This window comes from Gymnodraco acuticeps, unplaced genomic scaffold, assembly GCF_902827175.1.
Source record: "Gymnodraco acuticeps unplaced genomic scaffold, fGymAcu1.1, whole genome shotgun sequence".
Lineage (NCBI taxonomy): Eukaryota > Metazoa > Chordata > Actinopteri > Perciformes > Bathydraconidae > Gymnodraco > Gymnodraco acuticeps.
In genome coordinates this window covers 42,513-63,857 of record NW_022990914.1, presented here as the reverse complement: position 1 = coordinate 63,857, position 21,345 = coordinate 42,513, and the positions used below count along the sequence as shown (strand labels likewise).

The following is a 21,345-nucleotide window of genomic DNA, read 5'->3' as shown; positions in this document are numbered from 1 at the left end:
GGAAAACTAGAAGCACGAGTTAGTTTTTTTTTAAACTATATTGTCGCCTGTAGTTAAAGAAGTAAAGACGTTGTTGTTCACCATGTTAAGCGGCCTTGGGTCCCTTGAAAGGCGCTATACAAATTGAATCTATTATTATATTATTAATAACCTGCTAAAAGTGAAAGTCATGCAATCAAATTCGTACGAAAGTATTGGCATCAAAATATACTTAAAGAAGTAAAAGTACTCGTTAAGCATAATGGCCCTTTCTGTTTTTCAGTTTCTTTTCTTAGATTATATTTTAGTTACTAAAGCTATCTGAAAAAATGTCGTCCAGGAGAAAGTACAATATTTCTCCAAACAGCAGTAGTGTGTGTGTGTGTTGTGTGTGAATTGTTGTGTGTGTGTGTGTGTGTGTGTGTTGTGTGTGTGTGTGTGTGTGTGTGTGTGTGTGTGTGTTGTGTGTGTGTGTGTGTGTGTGTGTGTGTGTGTGTGTGTGTGTGGTGTGTGTGTGTGTGTGTGTGTGTGTGTGTGTGTGTGTGTGTGTGTGTGTGTGTGTGTGTGTGTGTGTGTGTGTGTGTGTGTGTGTGTGTGTGTGTGTGTGTTGTGTGTGTGTGTGTGTGTGTGTGTGTGTGTGTGTGTGTGTGTGTGTGTGTGTGTGTGTGTGTGTGTGTGTGTGTGTGCTCTCTTTGTCCTCCCATCCTTGTTTGTTTCCTCCATCTTGGAATAGCCTAGATCGTCTTTTTTCCCCTAAATATGATGGAAGATGATTTGACATTTGTAGGCGATACACATGTCAGTTTTCACCAGCTGGGGGTTAGCGACACACTAACATTGGTGTGTGTTTTCGCACCAGTGGATTAAACCGGTGGGGAGGGGGGGAACTGGGTCATCACACACTAACATGTGCTTCTCTCTCTCTCCCTCTCTCTCAGTGCTTTCTTGAATTATTTCACTCGCCCTCTCTTTCACTTTTGATCTTTTCCTCCTCTCCCTTCTCCTCCACACACACATATTCTCTCACACACCTCACACACCTCACACACCTCTCACATTTGCTCAACCTGAATTAAAGCCCTCCAAAGCCACAGTTACAATCAATAGCTTAAATGTGTAGAGTGGCCTGAAGCATCTGACCGACACACACATCACAGAAATCAATATTCAAACACTTAACACACGCTCAAGTGCACCCGTGACATAGTTTAACACTCAACTGTACACATGTATTCGTGTGTGTGTGTGTGTGTGTGTGTGCAAATGCTTCACAACCTTTCCTGCTCTCAAAAAATTGTTTTAACCTTAATTTTCTCTCCTGAGTTTCTTCACTTCAACACGATTTCTTTGCTGGTCTTACCCTCTATAAATCTATAAATGCATTTTAAATCAAACTGGATGATAAAGCACTGCTGCCCCATTCTGTTAGTCGTATACAATTGTTTTATTAATCTGTAATTTCTTTGTCTGAATATGCATGTGTTAGCGCAATCTGACCCTTATCATTAGGCGCGTTCACACCGCAGTACTTTTCCCACTTTAGTTCCGAAATGTCGCATTCACACCAAAAAGAGCCGGAACTAAAATTAGTTCATGAGAACCTTTTCACCCCCTTTTCCGTCCCTGCTAGAGAGCAGGGACTTTCGTGGGAGAAAAAGGTTCCTATGTCTGATTGGCTGGGCGGATTGCAAACCACGCCCCTGAAAACTCCCAAAAAGTTTTGTGAAGCCGCCATTTTATTATCATCATTAGCATTAGTGCACCAACGCAGAGAGACTAACTTATGGCAACACAAAATAAAACATGGGAGCGGTGGAGATGAGGAGGTGTCGGCGTTCTGGCGATTTACTCGGAAGGCTTCAGTAGAAGCTGCTGGGAGTCCCAGCAGCTTCTACTGAAGCCAGTCCCCAACTCCGGGGACTTTGGGTGGCAGTATACGCCGTGAAGCTGTTTGCGGCCTGCCAGTAAACCCAAAGCAGAAGAAGAAGAAGAAGTGACGTCAGCGGCTTCATTTGCCTAATCCTCCCCAGGAACTTATTCCGGTGTGAACGCGATCTGTACTTCGTTCATGAGAACTAAAGAGTTCTGATGAACCTTTGTGGGAAAAGTACCGCGGTGTGAAAACGCCTCTTGCTCTTGGTTTTAAGTAGCAGCATTATAAGCTACAAAAAAAAAATCTGGACCCTTTTTTGATCGGTTTTAGTCTGACATGTGTCTCAATTCTCCTCTACGCTTGCAGAAACCCCAGAGGCAGAGAAGATGGACGCAGACACAGACTCCCAGCAGGCCGATAAGGTAAGCTTTGTTTGTGTTTTACATGTGTACTAAATGTCAAAGACAATCAGTTTTGCTTTGCATTTGAGAGTGAATCACATGACGGTAACCTCTGCTAATAAGTACTCAAAGCATTCAGTATATAGACCATTTCTTATTCTCAACATGAAGACAAAAACTTTCATTCGTCTGTCACTGAGCACTTTCTACCCTGACTGTGGCACTCTGTAGCCCATATCAAATGCATAAATCTTTTAAAACTGTCCCAAAATCTAAAGTTTCCTTTCCCAAAGAGAAAGGCTGAAGAACTTCCTAATGCATTTTCATTTTTAAACCTTTCTCCTACTCTGTTTCTATAAGTACTTTTTTACTTGTTTCAGAAAGGCCAATCTGCTAAATGTAATGACATTTGTTTTTTTCTACGATCACATTGATCCAGCTTTGCAGAGCAGTTTGTTAATAGCTTCCTCATTAGCATCCATTAACCAGTGTCCGACTCTTTCTAAATCACGCCGTTTGTCGTTCAAAAAGTTGACAGGATCACGATACGACACATATTTCCATGCCACCTGATTAGAACCGCATTTACCAGCTATTACTTAATTCTTTCATGTCGTTAAGTCACTATCAATTACTTTATATACAGGGGTGCACATAACTAGTACGCATGCGCGGCATCTGACATGCGTAACGTCACTAAGCTGAAGCTTTTCCAGAAGGCGCTTAGATCACTGGACGACAGTCGGTCTCCGTGTGCACAGACGGGGCTGCTGTTAACGTTGGTGTGTTTAGCACCCCCCCCAAACACTGTCTCCTGGTACTCGTCTGAGTAACTCACTAAGAAAGTTATGTGCACCCCTGCAGAGATGGGGTCGTTACTAAAAAAAGTAATATATTACATATTACTTTTTTTTAAAAGTAATATATTACACTACTTCGTTACTCTCTACATAAAGTAACTCGTTACTTTACTCGTTACTTTACTCGTTACTTTACTCGTTACTTTACTCGTTACTTTACTCGTTACTTTACTCGTTACTTTACTCGTTACTTTACTCGTTACTTTACTCGTTACTTTACTCGTTACTTTACTCGTTACTTTACTCGTTACTTTACTCGTTACGTTACTCGTTACGTTACTCGTTACTTTACTCGCAGGGCCGGCCCGCCCCTCCCTGCAGGCAGATCACGCAGACTGCTAAAGTTTCAAATGTTCTCTTTAGTTCAGTTTCCATTGTCGCATAAGACTGATCCAGATCCTGAATGTTCTCCTATCTGACCGTGGCTGTCCTCTGTCTCCTGCTATCTGTATATTTTGCGCAGTCTATCTCTGCTCACGCTGTTGCGTCGGCGTGTTCTCAAAGACTTCAGCCGAGCACGTAAGAACTGTGCATGCGTGAGTGGCAATAACTCTCCTTACCAGCAGGTGGCGGTAGTGTGTATTCGTCATTCAAAACAGGCAACAGCCGGAAAACAGAGAAGAAGAACAGACTACGTGATATAAACAAACAACAAATAGCTGTGCGTTAGCTTCACCTTAGCATGTGTTCTTTGCAGGTGTTTGTTGAGGTTTGATTATGACTGATTTTTAGTAAGTAACGAAGTAACGCGTGTCGGGGCAATGTTAGTAACTGTAGTGTGATTACTGAATTATAAAAGTAGCGCGTTACACTACTCCGTTACCGACCAAAGTAATATTATTACAGTAACGCGTTACACCCAACTCTGCACCCCTGTTTATATAGGCCATTAGTCACGTATCTAAGACCATTTTATATATTTTCAGTGGGTTTCGTGGTGCTTTTGCAACCCTAAAGGTGTTTCATTTTCTCATTTATGCAGTTTCCATGCAACACAAAATCTCACTTTATCTTTTTTCAAACACATTTTTAAGTCTATTTTCTGTTTCCTGTGGCATTGACACGGCCACTTATCGTCTGTTTCCTCCTCCTTCAGGCGGAGTTGAAGGACGAGGCGGAGAAGCCCAGCGAGTCTGCGGAGAAGAGCGACAAGACCGATGCCGCGGACAAGGTGAAGAAGGAGGGGTCCGAGTCGTCGGAGCGCGAGGAGGAGAGTGAAGAGGGAGGGGATGCCAAGGCGGCTCCAGCAGGTAACACGGAGAATCAGGATCAAATGCTCAAATAAATCCACAAGCTTCTTGTGCATCGATGTACGGGGGAGGATGTGTTTTTGTATGCTGACCTAGCAGTTATCATTAGTTCCGTGACACCCTGATCTTTCGAGTCCCGTAGAACTAAACCTGTATTAGCCACAGACATTCTTTGGGAACCAAAAGTGCTTGAATGCTGACTCATTTCTAGGTCTTGGCACCCCTCCATGATCTCGTAAATAAGGCTGCAACTAACTATTCATTTAAATATCGATTCATAATGCAGATTACATGGTTTCAAGCGACTATCTTGTCCAATTATCAAGAAATTGTTGAAAGAAATTGTCAGTAATGCTGTTACATACTTTAATATGTTGGACCAACAGTCCAACCCAAAGATATTTCGTTTCCTGCAACATTTGACACAAAAAACAGCATATGTTTTGAACACATTTCTTTAACAATTAATAGATTTGACTAAAGTATTTTTGTTTCAATTGCTAATAACTAATCAACTCTACTTGTATCTATCTCTCTATCTACCTATCTATCTGTATTTTTGTTTCAATGTGTCAATTAAGACAACTAATCAACTCTACTTGTAATATACGAGAGACTGGTCCAGAGTGCAGAAGGTGTTCTTGTTTTATCTGAAATAATCGTTAAATCTCCCTCCCTGTCAGACAAAGACAAAGAGGAGTCCATGGAGACGTCGTCCTCGGAGCCGGAGAAGGAGAAGGAGGAGAAGGCAGTTACTGACGAGGTAGAGGAGAAGAGGAAGAAACTGGAGCACGACATCGGAGAGGGGAACATCGCCACCGCGGCCGCCGCTGCTCTGGCATCTGCTGCCACCAAGGCCAAGGTGAGATTACAGGAGTGCTGACTCAGCAAACACACATCTGATTTACCCAGAGTTCACCTTGTTGTCATGTTCAAAACGTTGCTGAAAGTCATTGGTTGGATCCTGTTGAGTTTGTGTCTTATGGCCACAATAGACAGGAATGCAGAAAACGTAAAGCAACAACTTTCACTCTTTTTGTCCATGATTAGAAATTCTGCTTTTATTGTTTTGTCCTTTTTTGAGTGTGCTGAAATATGTATCTTTTATGTTGCAATAATATATTTTGTTAAGGTCAATCTGTAAATAGTGGTGAATATTTAAAAAAAAAAAAATTTAAGACAGCGTTTAAACTAGGGCTGTCAGCCGATTAAAATAGTTAATCGCACATTTTTTATCTGTTCTAAATGTACCTTAGAGGAATATTTTTCAAGTTTTTAATACTCTTATCAACATATGAGTGGACAAATATGCTTTATGCTAATGTTTATTATCATTTGAACAATGACAAATATTCTCATGAATATTAAACACAACAACCTCTGAACATTACAAATATTCGCCTCAATTCAACGGGTGTGTTGTGTGTGTGTGTGTGTGTGTGTGTGTGTGTGTGTGTGTGTGTGTGTGTGTGTGTGTGTGTGTGTGTGTGTTGTGTGTGTGTGTGTGTGTGTGTGTGTGTGTGTGTGTGTGTGTGTGTGTGTGTGTGTGTGTGTGTGTGTGTGTGTGTGTGTGTGTGTGTGTGTGTGTGTGTGTGTGTGTGTGTGTGTGTGTGTGTGTGTGTGTGTGTGTGGTGTGTGTGTGTGTGTGTGTGTGTGTGTGTGTGTGTGTGTGTGTGTGTGATATCGTTGGAGCTATGTGCAACTCAAGGCATATGCTCGAACGGGAGCTGCCTGGACGCTGCAATCATGTTGCGCACTATCCGTGCTGAGTGTGCTGACTTCTCGTACAATGTCCCACTGTCTTGACTTCCTGCATAAAGTCAAGTGCTCGGCGCAGTTGTGGCGAAATGTCGCTCCTCTGTTTTCATTTAAGCAGCTCCTTATATCTGTTAGCGCAGCTAGCTAGCACCAGATGCTAACAACAACAATGCACGTAAGGTCTCTCTCTCGCTCGCTCGGGCCACACATACACACACCCTCCCGGTCCTCCAGATGGCCAGTCGGTGCCTGCCGGTGAGCGTGGAAGTGTGCTCTGCCACAAGCGGGCGACAGGAGCGGGGCTGTCAGCATCAGCTTGTAGATGGTATTTTAAACTCGATGCGCTCTGAAACTACGGGGCGGCCGAGGAAAAAACATACACATGTGTTAATCGCGTTAAAATAATTAGTGGCGTTAATTTTTTTTGCGTTATTAAAGCGTTAACTTGACAGCCCTAGTTTAAACGTATTTTATTTATTTCAATTCTTCAAAAAAGAGTGAGAGGAAATGCTGTTCTCATAATTGTGTTTTCCTCCTTTTTAATGCACTACGGTTATCTTAGTATATATTAGGGCTGTCCCGAACACCATTTTTCGGGCTCCGAATATTCGGTAGTAATCAGCAACGAATATTCCGCGTGCATGTTTTTATCATGTGTAACGTTACTGTTTACGGCGGATAAAGCAGCTTCGTCATGGCAACTGGACAACACCTAAACTAAACTACTACTTACAGCATGCAGGTGACTTTTTATAGTTGTTCTGCCCAGGTTTCCGTTGCCGGTCAACATATCCGTCAAAGTTGAAATCTTCCGACCAAAATGAGAAAAGTGCCGGTCAAAAGTCTTCTTTGTTATTTATTGAGCTTTAAAACAAATTGTTTAATATTGAATCATATCAAACTAATTATAGTAGATTAACTACATTTTTCAAAAGTGTACAGTAACTTACAATGACACGGATAAACGGAGCACTCTCTCCCTCTCCTGACAGCCCGTCAGTATCATGCAGCTCGCGGATCCAGTAATGAGTGACCCGACAGTAAAACTAAACATATCTATAACTAGTTACGGTAGTTTGAGAGGTCATTAAAATAGCTACGTGTGATATTCTAACCTGAAGTGTGTTTTGTTCCGCTCACCGCTGCAGGTGATCATGCAGAGCTGCGTGTCGACTCGTCAGCAGCAGCTGATCTCTCTCTCCCGTCGGATTAGACTTTACTCGCGTTTATGTCCATATCGATCAGACCTAGCTATTGAAAGCGATGTCAGGCGCCCAAACTGAGATTGTATTTCCGCATTTTAACAGTGCAATTTAAAAAGTATAAATATAGTATAAGAATGTGGCAATTCGCCTTTATTGATAGCATACATTTAGGAATAACGAAATTGAAAACCAAATAGTTGGCCAACGACCGAATATTTGGATATTCGGGTACAGCCGTAGTATATATTATAATTTCAGTTTTTTTCAGGAGTAATTGGACAGGATGTGGGAAATGTGTAAAGAAAGCCTTTCAACGTAGTACATTTATTTAATTCGTAATTAATCATATAATATCATAATAAAGTAAGAGATATCACAGTAGAATAGATATACTTTATAGATCCAAATAGGAAAATGGTTTAGTTACAGCAGCATGTGAACAAGATGTGCACATGAGTTTAAAATAGACGAACAATAAATATGTATATTTTTTTCAACAGTACAAGATGTAAATCTAAGAATATCTAAAGAATGCACACATACAGAAATGGTTAAAACTCACTCTTATAGACCAATTTATTTATCTTTTTAAAATTGTTTTCATTGAAGACACATAGAAAATACATTTGGTACATTGATAGGTTAGATTGAACAGTTCAAAGCTACTAGTGTTCAGCTTAGTCTCTACTATTGTACATCAATTGACAAACCATACATAGATGATCTTCACTTGAAGGCGTACAATAAGGCCAATTTATTTCTAAAAATATATATACAAAAGACGCTATATAGATTTCAAAATTGTTGCTTTTTTCTAATATTTACATTTCAATGCAGTGCGAGTACCATATGTGCAAATTGTTAAGGGAATGAATCAGATCCTTATGGTTCGTGTTCTTCCTCGCAGCACTTGGCGGCGGTGGAGGAGAGGAAGATCAAGTCCCTGGTGGCTCTGCTGGTGGAGACGCAGATGAAGAAGCTGGAGATCAAGCTGAGGCACTTCGAGGAGCTGGAGACCATCATGGACCGCGAGAAAGAGGCTGTGAGTTTGAAAAAAAGCAGCTTACATATAACAAGTGTTGAATTGGAGATTAAATGCGGATGATATCGGCCAACTTTGACCCTGTGCTGCTGCTCAAGCATTAACATTTCACCACTACACACTTAGTTAGGGCTCTCAGCTACGGTTATTAATAATGGAGATTTGTTATAGAGGCAGTAGGCTCAAGTAGCACCTCTCACTAAAGTGTAAGTGTAAAAATTGATATGTTGGGGCTTAATCCAACGACATTTTACCTTAAAGAGGCTCTATTATGCTTGTTGGGGTTTTCTCTATCCTGAGATATCCTGTTATAGGTTTCTGTGTATGTAGATGGTTTGCAAAGTCTAACATCCCTCTGGAAATTAGCATCATATGTCCCCTTTTAACCTGTTCAACCCAGAGGCCCCTTAACATTTAAAAACCTATTAATGTGTCATACCCACTTAACGGGAAGAAACTCAGCTAACTGACGATACGAACCATTTTTACCGAAACAAAACCCAAGTCTCACAAGAAGCGTCTAAATTAGCCCTGAGCGAAAAAATGCTAACGCACTTAGCACAGAACTCTAGGTATAAATACCCTTATTACATATCGGATCTGCACAAACAAGATATCGATTAGCAAGCTGAGATTCCACAGATTCTAGGGGTATTGGTATCATCACTGAGAACTCACGACATGGGAAACAGACATCACAACACGGAGCTTTACGGAGCAAAAACGGGACATTGTCTTACCTATGCTGTTGTTCTGATCAAAAGTTGTGTTCAATGGCATTAAAACGATAAAAACGCTGCTGAAGGTTAATCCAATGTGTCTGAAATGATTACTGATAATCCATCTACATATTTATGTCAATAATGGAGTTTTCATATATAGTTGCTATGAGAGCTACTGGCTCAGGGCTTAACAGGTTAATTAAACCACAGATTTCTGTTACTATCCAAAACCGACCTTCTGTCACCCAGTTGCAAGTAGAAGGTAAACATTTGGAGTTCATTGGTAAATGTTGGCTACTGAACAAGTGGCTTTTAAATGAGTCTAAATCTTCCTCAGTAAATCAAGAGGAGACACCGAATCACTTATTTTGTGAAGGATGTGAATCGAGAACAAACATTTTCCAGAGCACAGCTACTGTTTAGAGACTGGCAACTGAAACTGTTGCCTACCTCTTCAGCGCGAATAAAGTGTGTGTGTGTGTGTGTGTGTGTGTGTGTGTGTGTGTGTGTGTGTGTGGTGTGTGTGTGTGTGTGTGTGTGTGTGTGTGTGTGTGTGTGTGTGTGTGTGTGTGTGTGTGTGTGTGTGTGTGTGTGTGTGTGTGTGTGTGTGTGTGTGTGTGTGTGTTGTGTGTGTGTGTGTGTGTGTGTGTGTGTGTGTGTGTGTGTGTGTGTGTGTGTGTGTGTGTGTGTGTGTGTGTGTGTGTGTGTGTGTGTGTGTGGTGTGGTGTGTGTGTGGCCACTCCCTGGAGACGCCAGTGAGAGTGTAAAACTGTGTTTTCATCGTGGAGGAGGCATTGGGAGTGCACCCCAGTTTCACAGCTGTAAATAGTGCATGAAAAGGACTCTGGTTTACATAAGCTTTCCAAAGACTAGAGAGAAATCAAACCTCTGCTGCTGCCATGCTGTAAAACACGGGATCAGAACGGATGTCTTTACATGCACCAGTTCCTCCGACGCCACTGAAATGTGCAGGATACTGTCGTTGAGCTTTATAAACCGGAAAAAAAGGATCCTCATTCAATAATGACAATCTGACTGCTAGAATCTAGCCATGCCAACACTTTGGTTTTATAATTCTAAGATTATTGAAGATGACAGAAGGTCATGGAAACCTTTCAGACTTTCTTTTACATTCTGTAATGGAGGGAACTTTGGGGTTTTAGCCTTTGCAGACATGCTAAAAAAGCTGCTTTATTTGGCTAAGGAAACCCAGTAGGGGTGTAACGGTTCACAAACATTTAGGTTCGGTACGTACCTCGGTTTTTAGGTCACGGTTCGGTACAGCAGAATTGTTTTATCACAAAACATAAAATATTTTTTTAATTATTATTATTAAACTGTGAATAATTTATTCACTCGAATAAATACAAAATATAATAAAATAAACTTTAAGGTGCAGCATTTCGATGAACTGAAATAATAATAATTGTATTTTCATGTTTTTTTAAAGAAAGATGAACTTGTCCACATTGCTTGCCGAAAGGGCCGATCTGCTGGCACTAACAATGTCTCCTGCTGTGGAGAACACCCTCTCGCTAGGGACAGAGGTAGCAGCCAGGTAGCGCTTTGCTAACACGGCAACATAAAGATATTGGCGTTTGTAATAGCTTTGGCTCGGTCTGAACTTGTTGCGCGTGGTGGAGGCTTAAATGCTAGTGGGAGTTGGGTTTGACCTTCAGTCTTTTTTCTTTTGGTACCGGTGATATTCACGTTCGGGTGATGCCTTTTCAAGAGTGTGCAAGTTTGGTGTATTGCCAGCCGCGTAACCAATGTTAGTTGAACAATGCCGACAAACAGCTTTGGTTCGGTCCACCTGTCTTTGTCCGTCATCCTTGTACGTAACTGCGAAACCAAAATGTTCCCAAACCGTAGACTTCAATGATGCTGGAGGATTTTCTAGCTCAACTTTATCTGCGTTCGCCATTTCGACAGTTCCTCAAATTACTGACTAAATTTGAACGCACCTGAGAGTACTTCCAAGTTTTTCACGTTCTCAATTTTTTACGCTAAACGTTATATTCGTTCGGTACACGAAGGGCCCATACCGAATATTTTCGATATGTAAACCGTTACACCCCTAAAACCCAGTGATCCTCTCATGGACTCTAGGGTCAACACCCATTCCCCTCTAGACATCTTTAACATGTATCTTTAATTGCGTTCTTTATCAATGCTGTACATTTATTATGTTGCTTATTCTGTGCACATGACATCTATTACATGTATATCCATCTGACCCCTCCGCAGTTTCTTTTGCTGAGGTTTTCATCAATTTCTTACTTACTTAAATGTTGTTATTCCTAATCTGAGTCGAGGGTCCAAGCACAGATGGTGTTATACTCTACAGATGGTAAAGCCCCTTGAGGCAAATATGTAATTTGGGCTACATAAATACACTTGACTTAACTCCCCAGCAAATGTTAGAGAGCAGAATGTTATTCTTGGTGTTGGTAAGAATACATCTATTGAGTCGTCTCTCTCAACGTTTCCTCCTCTCTCTCCTCACAGTTGGAGCTCCAGCGACAGCAGCTGCTCACCGAGCGCCAGGCCTTCCACATGGAGCAGCTCAAATACGCCGAGATGAAGGCGAGGCAGCAGATGGAGCAGCAGGCGGCCGCGGGTGCTGCTGCTGCCGCCGCCCAGGCTCAAGGGCAGGGGCAGGCTCCTGGATCTGGACCCCCTCCACCAGGCATGCACCCCGGAGGGCCCCTGCCTCACCACGGGTCACCGATGACCCACCATGGAGTGGCTCCTCCTGGGGCTGTCATGCACTCCGGCTACCCCTCCATGGGACACCACCAAATGGGCCCCCACCACCCGGGACAGACAGGTGAGAGACAGACGGAGCAGGGGGCCACTGTTCCTGCTTTTAGAGAGTTTTATCAGAAATGGGTTTATCACCAAGTAGGTTGACACGTACGAGGAATTTGACTTGGTGACTACATAAAAGTAAAACAAAAATTAAAAACACAGATAGAGAATTTCAAAAATAATAAAAAATATAACAGTGTTTACATAGAAATGGAATAAAAATCAGCAGTAATCAAAAAGAAAACGGGTATTGTTGTACATTGGGTAATCTGAGTGATAGGGAAGTTAGAGTGAACTATTTCAGCTTGTTTTATTTAGTCCTCTTAGCTTTTTAATAATAGTTTTTAACATGTATTTAAATGTTATTTCATGTGTTTCTTAATGTGTCGTCAGTTTCATTCAGTTCAATATGACATTCTATTAAAAGCAGGACATATGGATTTTAATCTGAGTGATAGGGAAGTGACAGTGAACTATTATATCCATTTTAGCTTGCTTTTATATTCTTTTGGCTTTCTAATTATAGTTTAAGATGTATTTAAATGTCCTTTTATGTGTTTCTTAATGTGTTGTCAGTTCAAAAACACATTCAGTTTAATATGAAACTTATGGATGTTTTCCAATCCATCTTTCTTTATACGGCACATTTAAAAACAAGAGTTGAAGTGCTGTACATCAATAAATATATAAAAAGCAGCTTAAATACATTTGGACAAAAAGAAACTAAGGTAAAAACACGAGACAATAAAACCATACTTCTAGCCACAAACTGAAAAGGCCAAAAACCTTTCTGCCATTGTTTCTTAATGTTTGAAAAGATCTGTTGATAGAGCGATCGGTTTGTGGCCAATCATTGCAGCTCTACGTTCCTCTGCAGTCTTTCTTTACTGATCCGCAGTACATGGATAGTTAGACAAATCATTTAGGTAACATTCCCTCTTTGTGTAAGATACCTTACGCCCTTTTGAATCTCAGTTACACAAAAATCGGAGCACTCTGCGTTTCCCCCCTCTATCACTCAGTCTAAAATACTTCCATTAAAACAAAGTATATATCAAATATATATGTTGGGGCTTAATCCCATATATAAGACTATATAAAAAGACATATAAATATTTAATATATATAAAATCATTTATTATATTACATTATTGCCTCTGCATTGGATTATTATCGGATAGGGTATAACTTCATAATTTACTACATCTGAAAGCAGAAGTCTAGGGCAAATCATTGCACGTCTCTTCAGTGAGTGTCACAAAATGATTTAAAAAGTCCAACAACAAAAAAAGGTGAGATTCTGAAAAAAAGGCAAATTTGAGATGCATTGTGGGACATGTAGTTTATGGGCAACGTGCTTCTGTAAATCGACATGTAACCGTATAATAAACATATTATATTCTTTGCAAGCTCTTGCAGGGCCGCATAAAATGAAGTCACGGGCCGGATTTGGCCCCCGGGCCTTGAGTTTGACACCCCTGATATAAACGGTTTGCAAAGCCTAAAATCCCTGTGAAAATTAGCAATCGGAGCACTCTGGATTCTCCCCTCCATCGCTCACTCTAAAATACTTGCATTAAAACAGAAAGAGGATTTATTTGTGACCAGTAAAGAAAGGAGAAACAACGAAACCCTTTGTTGTTCCTCACCTCTGCCTAAAGGGGACTTAAAAAAGGAACCTCTCCACAATTTCTCCACATGTCTGAATCGTCACCTCTATATGTTCAGGACCGATGGGACCCGGCCAGCCGATCCCGGGCCGTATGATGCCCGGCCCGCCCTCTGCCGGCCCCCCTCCCGGCGGCATGCCTCCCATGATGCCCCCACGCCACCCTGGAGCTCCCAACGGCATGTGTGAGTGCAAATCTCCCTCTTTCACACTTTGCTTGTGCAGTCTGCATGTTTACATATATCACCATGTATGTTTGTGTACGTCAGACTTAGATGATTTGCTTTGAGATGTTGTTTTTTCCCATTTAATTCACCAAAAACAGAATCATTTAAAAATTAAGTCTATATAAAACCCACCACAAACAGCTTCGGAAAAAATAAGAAGGTGTCTGGGAATCTAAACACTATGGCAACACAAACGCTGACAGCTGGTATTTACTTTCAGCTGCAGCTAAGCGTTTGTGTCATTGCTGAAAATATCATCCCACCTCTCGACGAGACTAGTTCTCAACCTTAAGTGTGCATCAACTCCAATCAGGCAGCAGCACGATGACAATAAAGAAACAAGTGATCTGTTTCCCATTGATTTTATCTTTTAATGTTACATTTTCAACCTGTACTGAAGTCCTGCTTTGCTCAGAGAAACTTTAAAGGTCACCTATTATGCAAAATCCTCTTCTTCATGTCTCTTCTACATCAACATGTGTCCCCTCTTCTTCATGTCTCTTCTACATCAACATGTGTCCCCTCTTCTTCATGTCTCTTCTACATCAACATGTGTCCCCTCTTCTCCATGTCTCTTCTACATCAACTGTTGTCCCCTCTTCTCCATGTCTCTTCTACATCACATGTGTCCCCTCTTCTTCATGTCTCTTCTACATCAACATGGTCCCCTCTTCTTCATGTCCTCTTCTACATCAACATGTGTCCCCTCTTCTCCATGTCTCTTCTACATCAACATGTGTCCCCTCTTCTTCATGTCTCTTCTACATCAACATGTGTCCCCTCTTCTTCATGTCTCTTCTACATCAACATGTGTCCCCTCTTCTTCATGTCTCTTCTACATCAACATGTGTCCTCTCTTTCTCCATGTCTCTTCTACATCAACATGTGTCCCCCTCTTCTTCATGTCTCCTCTACATCAACATGTGTCCCCTCTTCTTCCATGTCTCTTCTACATCAACATGTGTCCCCTCTTCTTCATGTCTCTTCTACATCAACATGTGTCCCCTCTTCTTCATGTCTCTTCTACATCAACATGTGTCCCCTCTTCTTCATGTCTCTTCTACATCAACATGTGTCCCCCTCTTCTTCATGTCTCTTCTACATCAACATGTGTCCCCTCTTCTTCATGTCTCTTCTACATCAACATGTGTCCCCTCTTCTTCATGTCTCTTCTACATCAACATGTGTCCCCTCTATCTTCATGTCTCTTCTACATCAACATGTGTCCCCTCTTCTTCATGTCTCTTCTACATCAACATGTGTCCCCTCTTCTTCATGTCTCTTCTACATCAACATGTGTCCCCTCTTCTTCATGTCTCTTCTACATCAACATGTGTCCCCTCTTCTCATGTCTCTTCTACATCAACATGTGTCCCCTCTTCTTCATGTCTCTTCTACATCAACATGTGTCCCCTCTTCTTCATGTCTCTTCTACATCAACATGTGTCCCCTCTTCTTCATGTCTCTTCTAAATCAACATGTGTCCCCTCTTCTTCATGTCTCTTCTTCTACATCAACATGTGTCCCCTCTTCTTCATGTCCTCTTCTACATCAACATGTGTCCCCTCTTCTTCATGTCTCTTCTACATCAAACATGTGTCCCCTCTTCTTCATGTCTCTTCTACATCAACATGTGTCCCCTCTTCTTCATGTCTCTTCTACATCAACATGTGTCCCCTCTTCTTCATGTCTCTTCTACATCAACATGTGTCCCCTCTTCTTCATGTCTCTTCTACATCAACATGTGTCCCCTCTTCTTCATGTCTCTTCTACATCAACATGTGTCCCCTCTTCTTCATGTCTCTTCTACATCAACATGTGTCCCCTCTTCTTCATGTCTCTTCTACATCAACATGTGTCCCCTCTTCTTCATGTCTCTTCTACATCAACATGTGTCCCCCTCGTCTTCATGTCCTGCTTCTACATCAACATGTGTCCCCTCTTCTTCATGTCTCTTCTACATCAACATGTGTCCCCTCTTCTTCATGTCCTCTTCTACATCAACATGTGTCCCCTCTTCTTCATGTCTCTTCTACTCAACATGTTGTCCCCTCTTCTTCATGTCTCTTCTACATCAACATGTGTCCCCTCTTCTTTCATGTCTCTTCTACATCACCATGTGTCCCCTCTGTGTAAGAGGACTCTGAAAGTTTCAGGAACAAAGATTTTCTCTCTTTTTGATCCATTTCTATAAAACCTGTCTGAAAATGAGCTGATCAGATTTTGGGCCACTTTATGATGTCATAACGATTGTTTGCTTGAGTAAACCATTAGCCAATCAGTAACCAAGGTAACCAACCCCCCCCCCCCCCCTTATCACCTGAATCTCCTCCTAGAGCACCATTGAGTTCTTTGTAACCAAATGTCTCTCAGAGGGGCGTGGGGAGGGGCTCCTTATTTTCATCTAAAGTCACAGACAGAGAATCAGCACTTTTGAAACCGGGCTGAAACAGAGGGGATTATGGGTAATACTGCAATGATCTGTTTGGTGTTTCAGCCAATCAGAGACAGGCTCTGTATATATCTGAGACCTGTGATATATTGATGAAAAACAGTATAATATGAGACCTTTAAGTGTAAGAGAGAGTTTGCTTATGCTAAACCAAAGTATGAATATTAAACAGCTGGAGTTGGAAAATGTTGTTTAGCTGCTCGGCAGAATTAATTCTTCAGACTTTATTGAACATTTGAAGTAAATCTGGTCAGGCCAACATTTCTCCTTGTTTTTTAATCACAATACATGTTAAATATTCAAAATAAACAAGCTGGTTTGTGCGTACGTTGAGGTTTTGAATGATTGAGACATGTTCTTTGCATGTAAATGAGTGTCGAAATTACAATTATTACATATAGATAATTAATCTGCAAGATCAATAACCTAATATTCCTGCACCACTTATTATTATTATTATTATTATAACCTAGCCTTCAGAGATCAAAAGCCCACCCACAGATTTAGACCTGCCGCCCCGTCTGCCCTCAGTTTGGAAACCGCTGTCCCTTGGAAACCATCTTGGATTTCCCTTCACCCTTTTTATAAATCGCTTCTTCCTCTCCTGATCTAAAAACTCCATATTTTCTGTTTTCCAGACCCCGGCCCCCCCCCTGCACAGCCTGAGGCGGTGCCTGTGGGTCCTCCAGCGCCCACCAGCGGACGGGTGGCTGACAACTAAGACCTACACACACGCATACACACACACACACATAAAACTATCTCGAAACATCTTTTTGATGTCCTTTGCTACTGGCTCGCCATATTTCCCTCAAAGCGACAATACATTTGATCACAGGACACACACACACACACACACACACACACACACTCAGGGTTCAGTGGCAAGGGTAACCCTATATCCACACACACCCACCCAGAGTTCCTCTCAGGGCACAGTGGCAAGGGTAGTCTAGTAATAAACACTGTTTTCTGCTCGGATGGAGACTGGAGAGAATGAGTGTGTACAGAAAAAGTGTATTTCCTTTTTCTTTCCTTTTTAATGTTTTAAATCACACTGTAACCCCCTCCTGTTTCTTAACACACACACTTCTTCGTGTCTGGTGCCTCTTTTTACAAGCTGAACACTAGGGGGAGCTAGAGAGAGACATGCAGGGGTGTGTGTGTGTGCTCTCAGAGCTGTAACACACAGGCAGGAGGCTTAGCAGCACGTAAAGATATCAATGAAAATGAATAACACACACACACAGAGGTGACCCAGCCTGCTCTTGTCTTGTCGAGTATCTACCTCTTGCCCCTCTTTTAGTGATACACTGAAGTTCTGTCTGTGAATGTGTGTTCAAGTGTTTCATGGCAGAGCAAAATACATTTTTAAGTCTTTCGCCACAAAAATTTATATCTAAAATAAAGTTGTATTTTTTTTTTGTAATCTGTTCTAAAAGGTTCCTTGACCCAAACAAATATGGCTACTGGACATATTTGTCCCAACTGGGTGCAGGCTGAATATGATTACATTGTTTGTCTAGTTTTCGACAAACAAAAGTGTCTCCTTAAAATAGGAAATGATTGGCTGCATACTTCTGTCAGTTTGGCTCTGAACACAAAGCCTAATAACTATTTATGATAATGCTAATCTATAACAATCTGTCAGAACAGCCGACTAGGTTTTAGCAAATGTTACTTAAGCGGAAGTAAACAAAGCCTCGTTGTGTCTGTTTTAGCAGCAGATTAGAATCATTCAGTCAGTACTTCAATGTGGGATTTAATCAAATAACTGTTTATGGTGATAAAAAAACATGCCACCTGTTATATAATGTGGCCTTTCGTTGTGTAAAGCAAAGAGATGTATACAAGGAAGAATCTATTTATGGCTGCGGATTTGTTGAAGATAATATAAAAAACGTTAAAATCAAAAGACACAAACCGAGACGCCATAATAGGAAAGACAGAGAAAAACTGTATTTATCCTTCTGCCACACAAACACACACAGAAATGTAAGCTAAGCTGAGGCTCACACTGGAGGCGACACACACACCGACTCGGCCTGACCCTGCCACAAAGCACTGGACCATCACACACACACACATGCATTAAAACACACTTAAAAAGAGAGGTAGACGCTTTGATGCAGCTCGACTGAAACAGCGTGTTGGGCTTCTAGATGTTTCTTAGGTGCTGATACTGTAGCGATTCACTCCTCCTCTCCTTCCTCTTCTGCTCACACTCCTAACGCCTAGTGCTGCCTACCTCGCTAACCCCACCTCTCTCACACACACTTCCATGCACAGCCATGTTTGCTTTTTAGCCACTAGCAAACAGGAAGCAATATCCTCATTCCTGTGTATCATCGTAAGCAATTATGATTCCACGTTTTAGTTTTCAATTCTGTTACTGATGAGGGTTAAGTAAATACAAAAAGTGCATAAACAACGTGGACAACCACCAAATGTGTATTTAAGGAGCTTTAATCGAGTAGTCGAGCAACAGAACTGAATTAGCCTGGTACATTTTGAGATTTTTCAAGCTAAAAGTAACAAATCTTCTCTGTTTCCAGTTTTCAAATGAGAATATTTTCAGTTTCTTGGTCCTAAAATGTTGTTAGACAAAACATATTTTAGTTTCGGACTGTTAGTCCTGACAAAAATAGACATTTGGAGAAACCAGCATAATTTCTGACTTTTTATTGCCTGAAAAGTAGAGAAAATAATCTGCCATATTCCGTTTGTCAAGAGATTTAATACCATGACAAGCAGATATTTGGTATATTCTCACTACAAGATCCAATAGTACTCATCTTAATTGTGTTGCAGAATATTCCTCAGCAGTCCTGGTATTTTCAATGTTTGAATTTCCATTTCTTTCTGCTTATTTATCTACTTTTTGTCAATGTTGGGTTAAAAAATTCAATCTGAAAGTCAATGTTAAAAACAGCAGATGGACTCAGTAACCATGAAAATCAATAAGTAGCTGATCTGCAGCTCAGGATGCCCAGGGATCCTTAAAATGCTCAAAATTGAACAATCACAATTCCATGACGACTGTTGAGCAATCCAAAGATCAAGAAAGGCTTTTAAAGGAACATGTGGTTGGATTTGTTTCAACCAATAGACGGATAATCATTTTTAATAAAACAGACGTGTGATCTGAACTCGAGTGGCTCTACTCTTCTACTTAACATGGCGTTCTACAGGTTGATAATAAGCTCCAAAAAGGTTGTGTTTGATTGGAAGTCGTGACTAAAACCACTCCTCTCCCTTCTTCGCTAGCACCGTTAGCATCTCTGCTACCTCTTCCTCGTTTGTCCGCTAGCTACCTCTTCTAGAAATCTTCCTCTCGCTCTCTGCTACCTCTCTGCGCATCCCTTCGCTACCTCTCCTTTCTTTTTGTACCTTCCCTGCCCACATGACTGCTGCATCACTGACTGTTGCCCTCTTTCTTGTCTGCTGGAGGATTAAGACACACTCTCATTCGACTCCTTTCCCATTCAGCATCTTATCCAGGCTTGTTATGTAATGTCACTTAAATATGACGGAAATCCCCCCCACCCCCAACATATATTATCCTTAATCGATACTCTTTTGTGTTAATGGTAATGTATTTTTAACAAAGAAAGTTTTGTGTAGATGGAAGTTATCTTTGTTCTTTGGAAGTTTGTAGCATATGTTGTTTTTTTTTCTTTTGTATGGGGTCTGTTGGTACTTGGACCTAGACACTGAATAAACTGTTTTGTATGAGATTGATGTCCCGATTTATTTATTTTTAATACATTTCCCTTCCATAAGCCAGGCTGAATCCCACACTCTTACCTTTCCCTACGAGGGAGAAGTGGAAGCTTGTTGTATTTTGTTTTCAACAGGGTTCGTACGGTCATTAAAAACCTGGAAAAGTCATGGAAATTCAAAATGCAAATTCCAGGCCCTGTGAAAGTTATGGAAAACAATATTTTTACCAAAGTTTTGGAAAAGTCATGGAAATGTAACTAAAATTGCATCAAATATAATTTATATTTGATCTAATCGCCGAAATAGTAATAGTATAATAATGATAATAAATACTGTATCGTATAATAATGAAACGTAAAATGGCATTTAACTGTCGAGGTATTTAGCTGGTGAGAGATGAGTTTCTTTAGCCGGTAGAAGCTAGTAAGCCTATTTGATTTGTTTTAGATGGGCATAACATGTTTCATATGCAGACCTTATTTTCCTGTTCCATGTTAAAATAAACTATTTTCAGTGGTACCGCTGCGAAGAGTAATTTTTTTGGTCATGGAAAATCAGGTAAAGGTTATGGAGAAGTCATTGAAAAAGTGTATGAACCCTGTTTTAAAGGCTGATCCAGGTTAAGGAAACGTATGTGTTGGTTCACACTGTGGTCAGAAGCTTAACCGGCACAGTGTGACTTCGAGCCACTGCATTACATTTGAGCACATAAATTGGCTCATGCTGCTAAAGAAAACCTGCACTAACAACTCGGTGGGACATTAACACAAAAATAAAAGGGTACAATATAAGCTTTTACAAACAGATTGTGTGCCCTAATCCAAATGGAAAAAGGTTTTGCATACTCTTTCAACATTTAAAGCTGACTTGAAAGGGTCCCTGTTGTGCTCATTTTCAGGTTCATATTTGTATTTTGTGCCTCTACTGTTTCCATAGTTTAATGTTAAAGATCTTTATTTTGCTCATACTGCTTGTGTGGCAGCACCTCTTTTCACCCTCTGTCTGAAACCAGAGCCCAGTCTGCTCTGATTGGTTAGCTGGCCGGCTCTGTTGTGATTGGTCAACCACTTTTTAGACCATTAACAAACCTATACAGGAAAGGGATAACCCCAAAAAGCATAATAAGGCCCTTTTTAAAATATATACATGCAGGGCCGTCCCTCCCTACAGGCCGATCATGCAGGCTGCATGGGGCCTCACATTGCGCAGGGGGCCTCGGCTTATGAGCTCGGCTTGTGCGCAGTTCTCCACGCCCCCTTTTATCTGCTAATGAACAGGAGGAAGAGTGATAAACTGTGTCTAGTTGGCTTACATAACAGTTAAAGTTTACAGCCTAAAAAACATGGAGCATTTTTCCCCTTTTATTCATTTTT

General features: G+C 41.1%; 1 protein-coding gene across 2 annotated transcripts in view; it reads left to right on the top strand.

Moving 5' to 3' along the window:
• smarcc1a (SWI/SNF related, matrix associated, actin dependent regulator of chromatin, subfamily c, member 1a) overlaps nucleotides 1-19,986 on the top strand; it is a 38,540-nt gene extending 18,554 nt beyond the window's left edge. Inside the window, exons 22-28 of one of the 2 annotated variants that reach the window (XM_034233932.1) lie at nucleotides 2,219-2,274; nucleotides 4,210-4,363; nucleotides 5,047-5,225; nucleotides 8,234-8,368; nucleotides 11,599-11,920; nucleotides 13,630-13,755; nucleotides 16,888-19,986. In XM_034233932.1, coding sequence (XP_034089823.1) covers nucleotides 2,219-2,274; nucleotides 4,210-4,363; nucleotides 5,047-5,225; nucleotides 8,234-8,368; nucleotides 11,599-11,920; nucleotides 13,630-13,755; nucleotides 16,888-16,970 — 1,055 coding nt within the window. In that variant the 3' untranslated portion in view covers nucleotides 16,971-19,986. The remainder of the gene's footprint in view (nucleotides 1-2,218; nucleotides 2,275-4,209; nucleotides 4,364-5,046; nucleotides 5,226-8,233; nucleotides 8,369-11,598; nucleotides 11,921-13,629; nucleotides 13,756-16,887) is intronic. The other variant, XM_034233935.1, reaches the window with a different exon arrangement.
• Nucleotides 19,987-21,345: the final 1,359 nt, after the last annotated feature.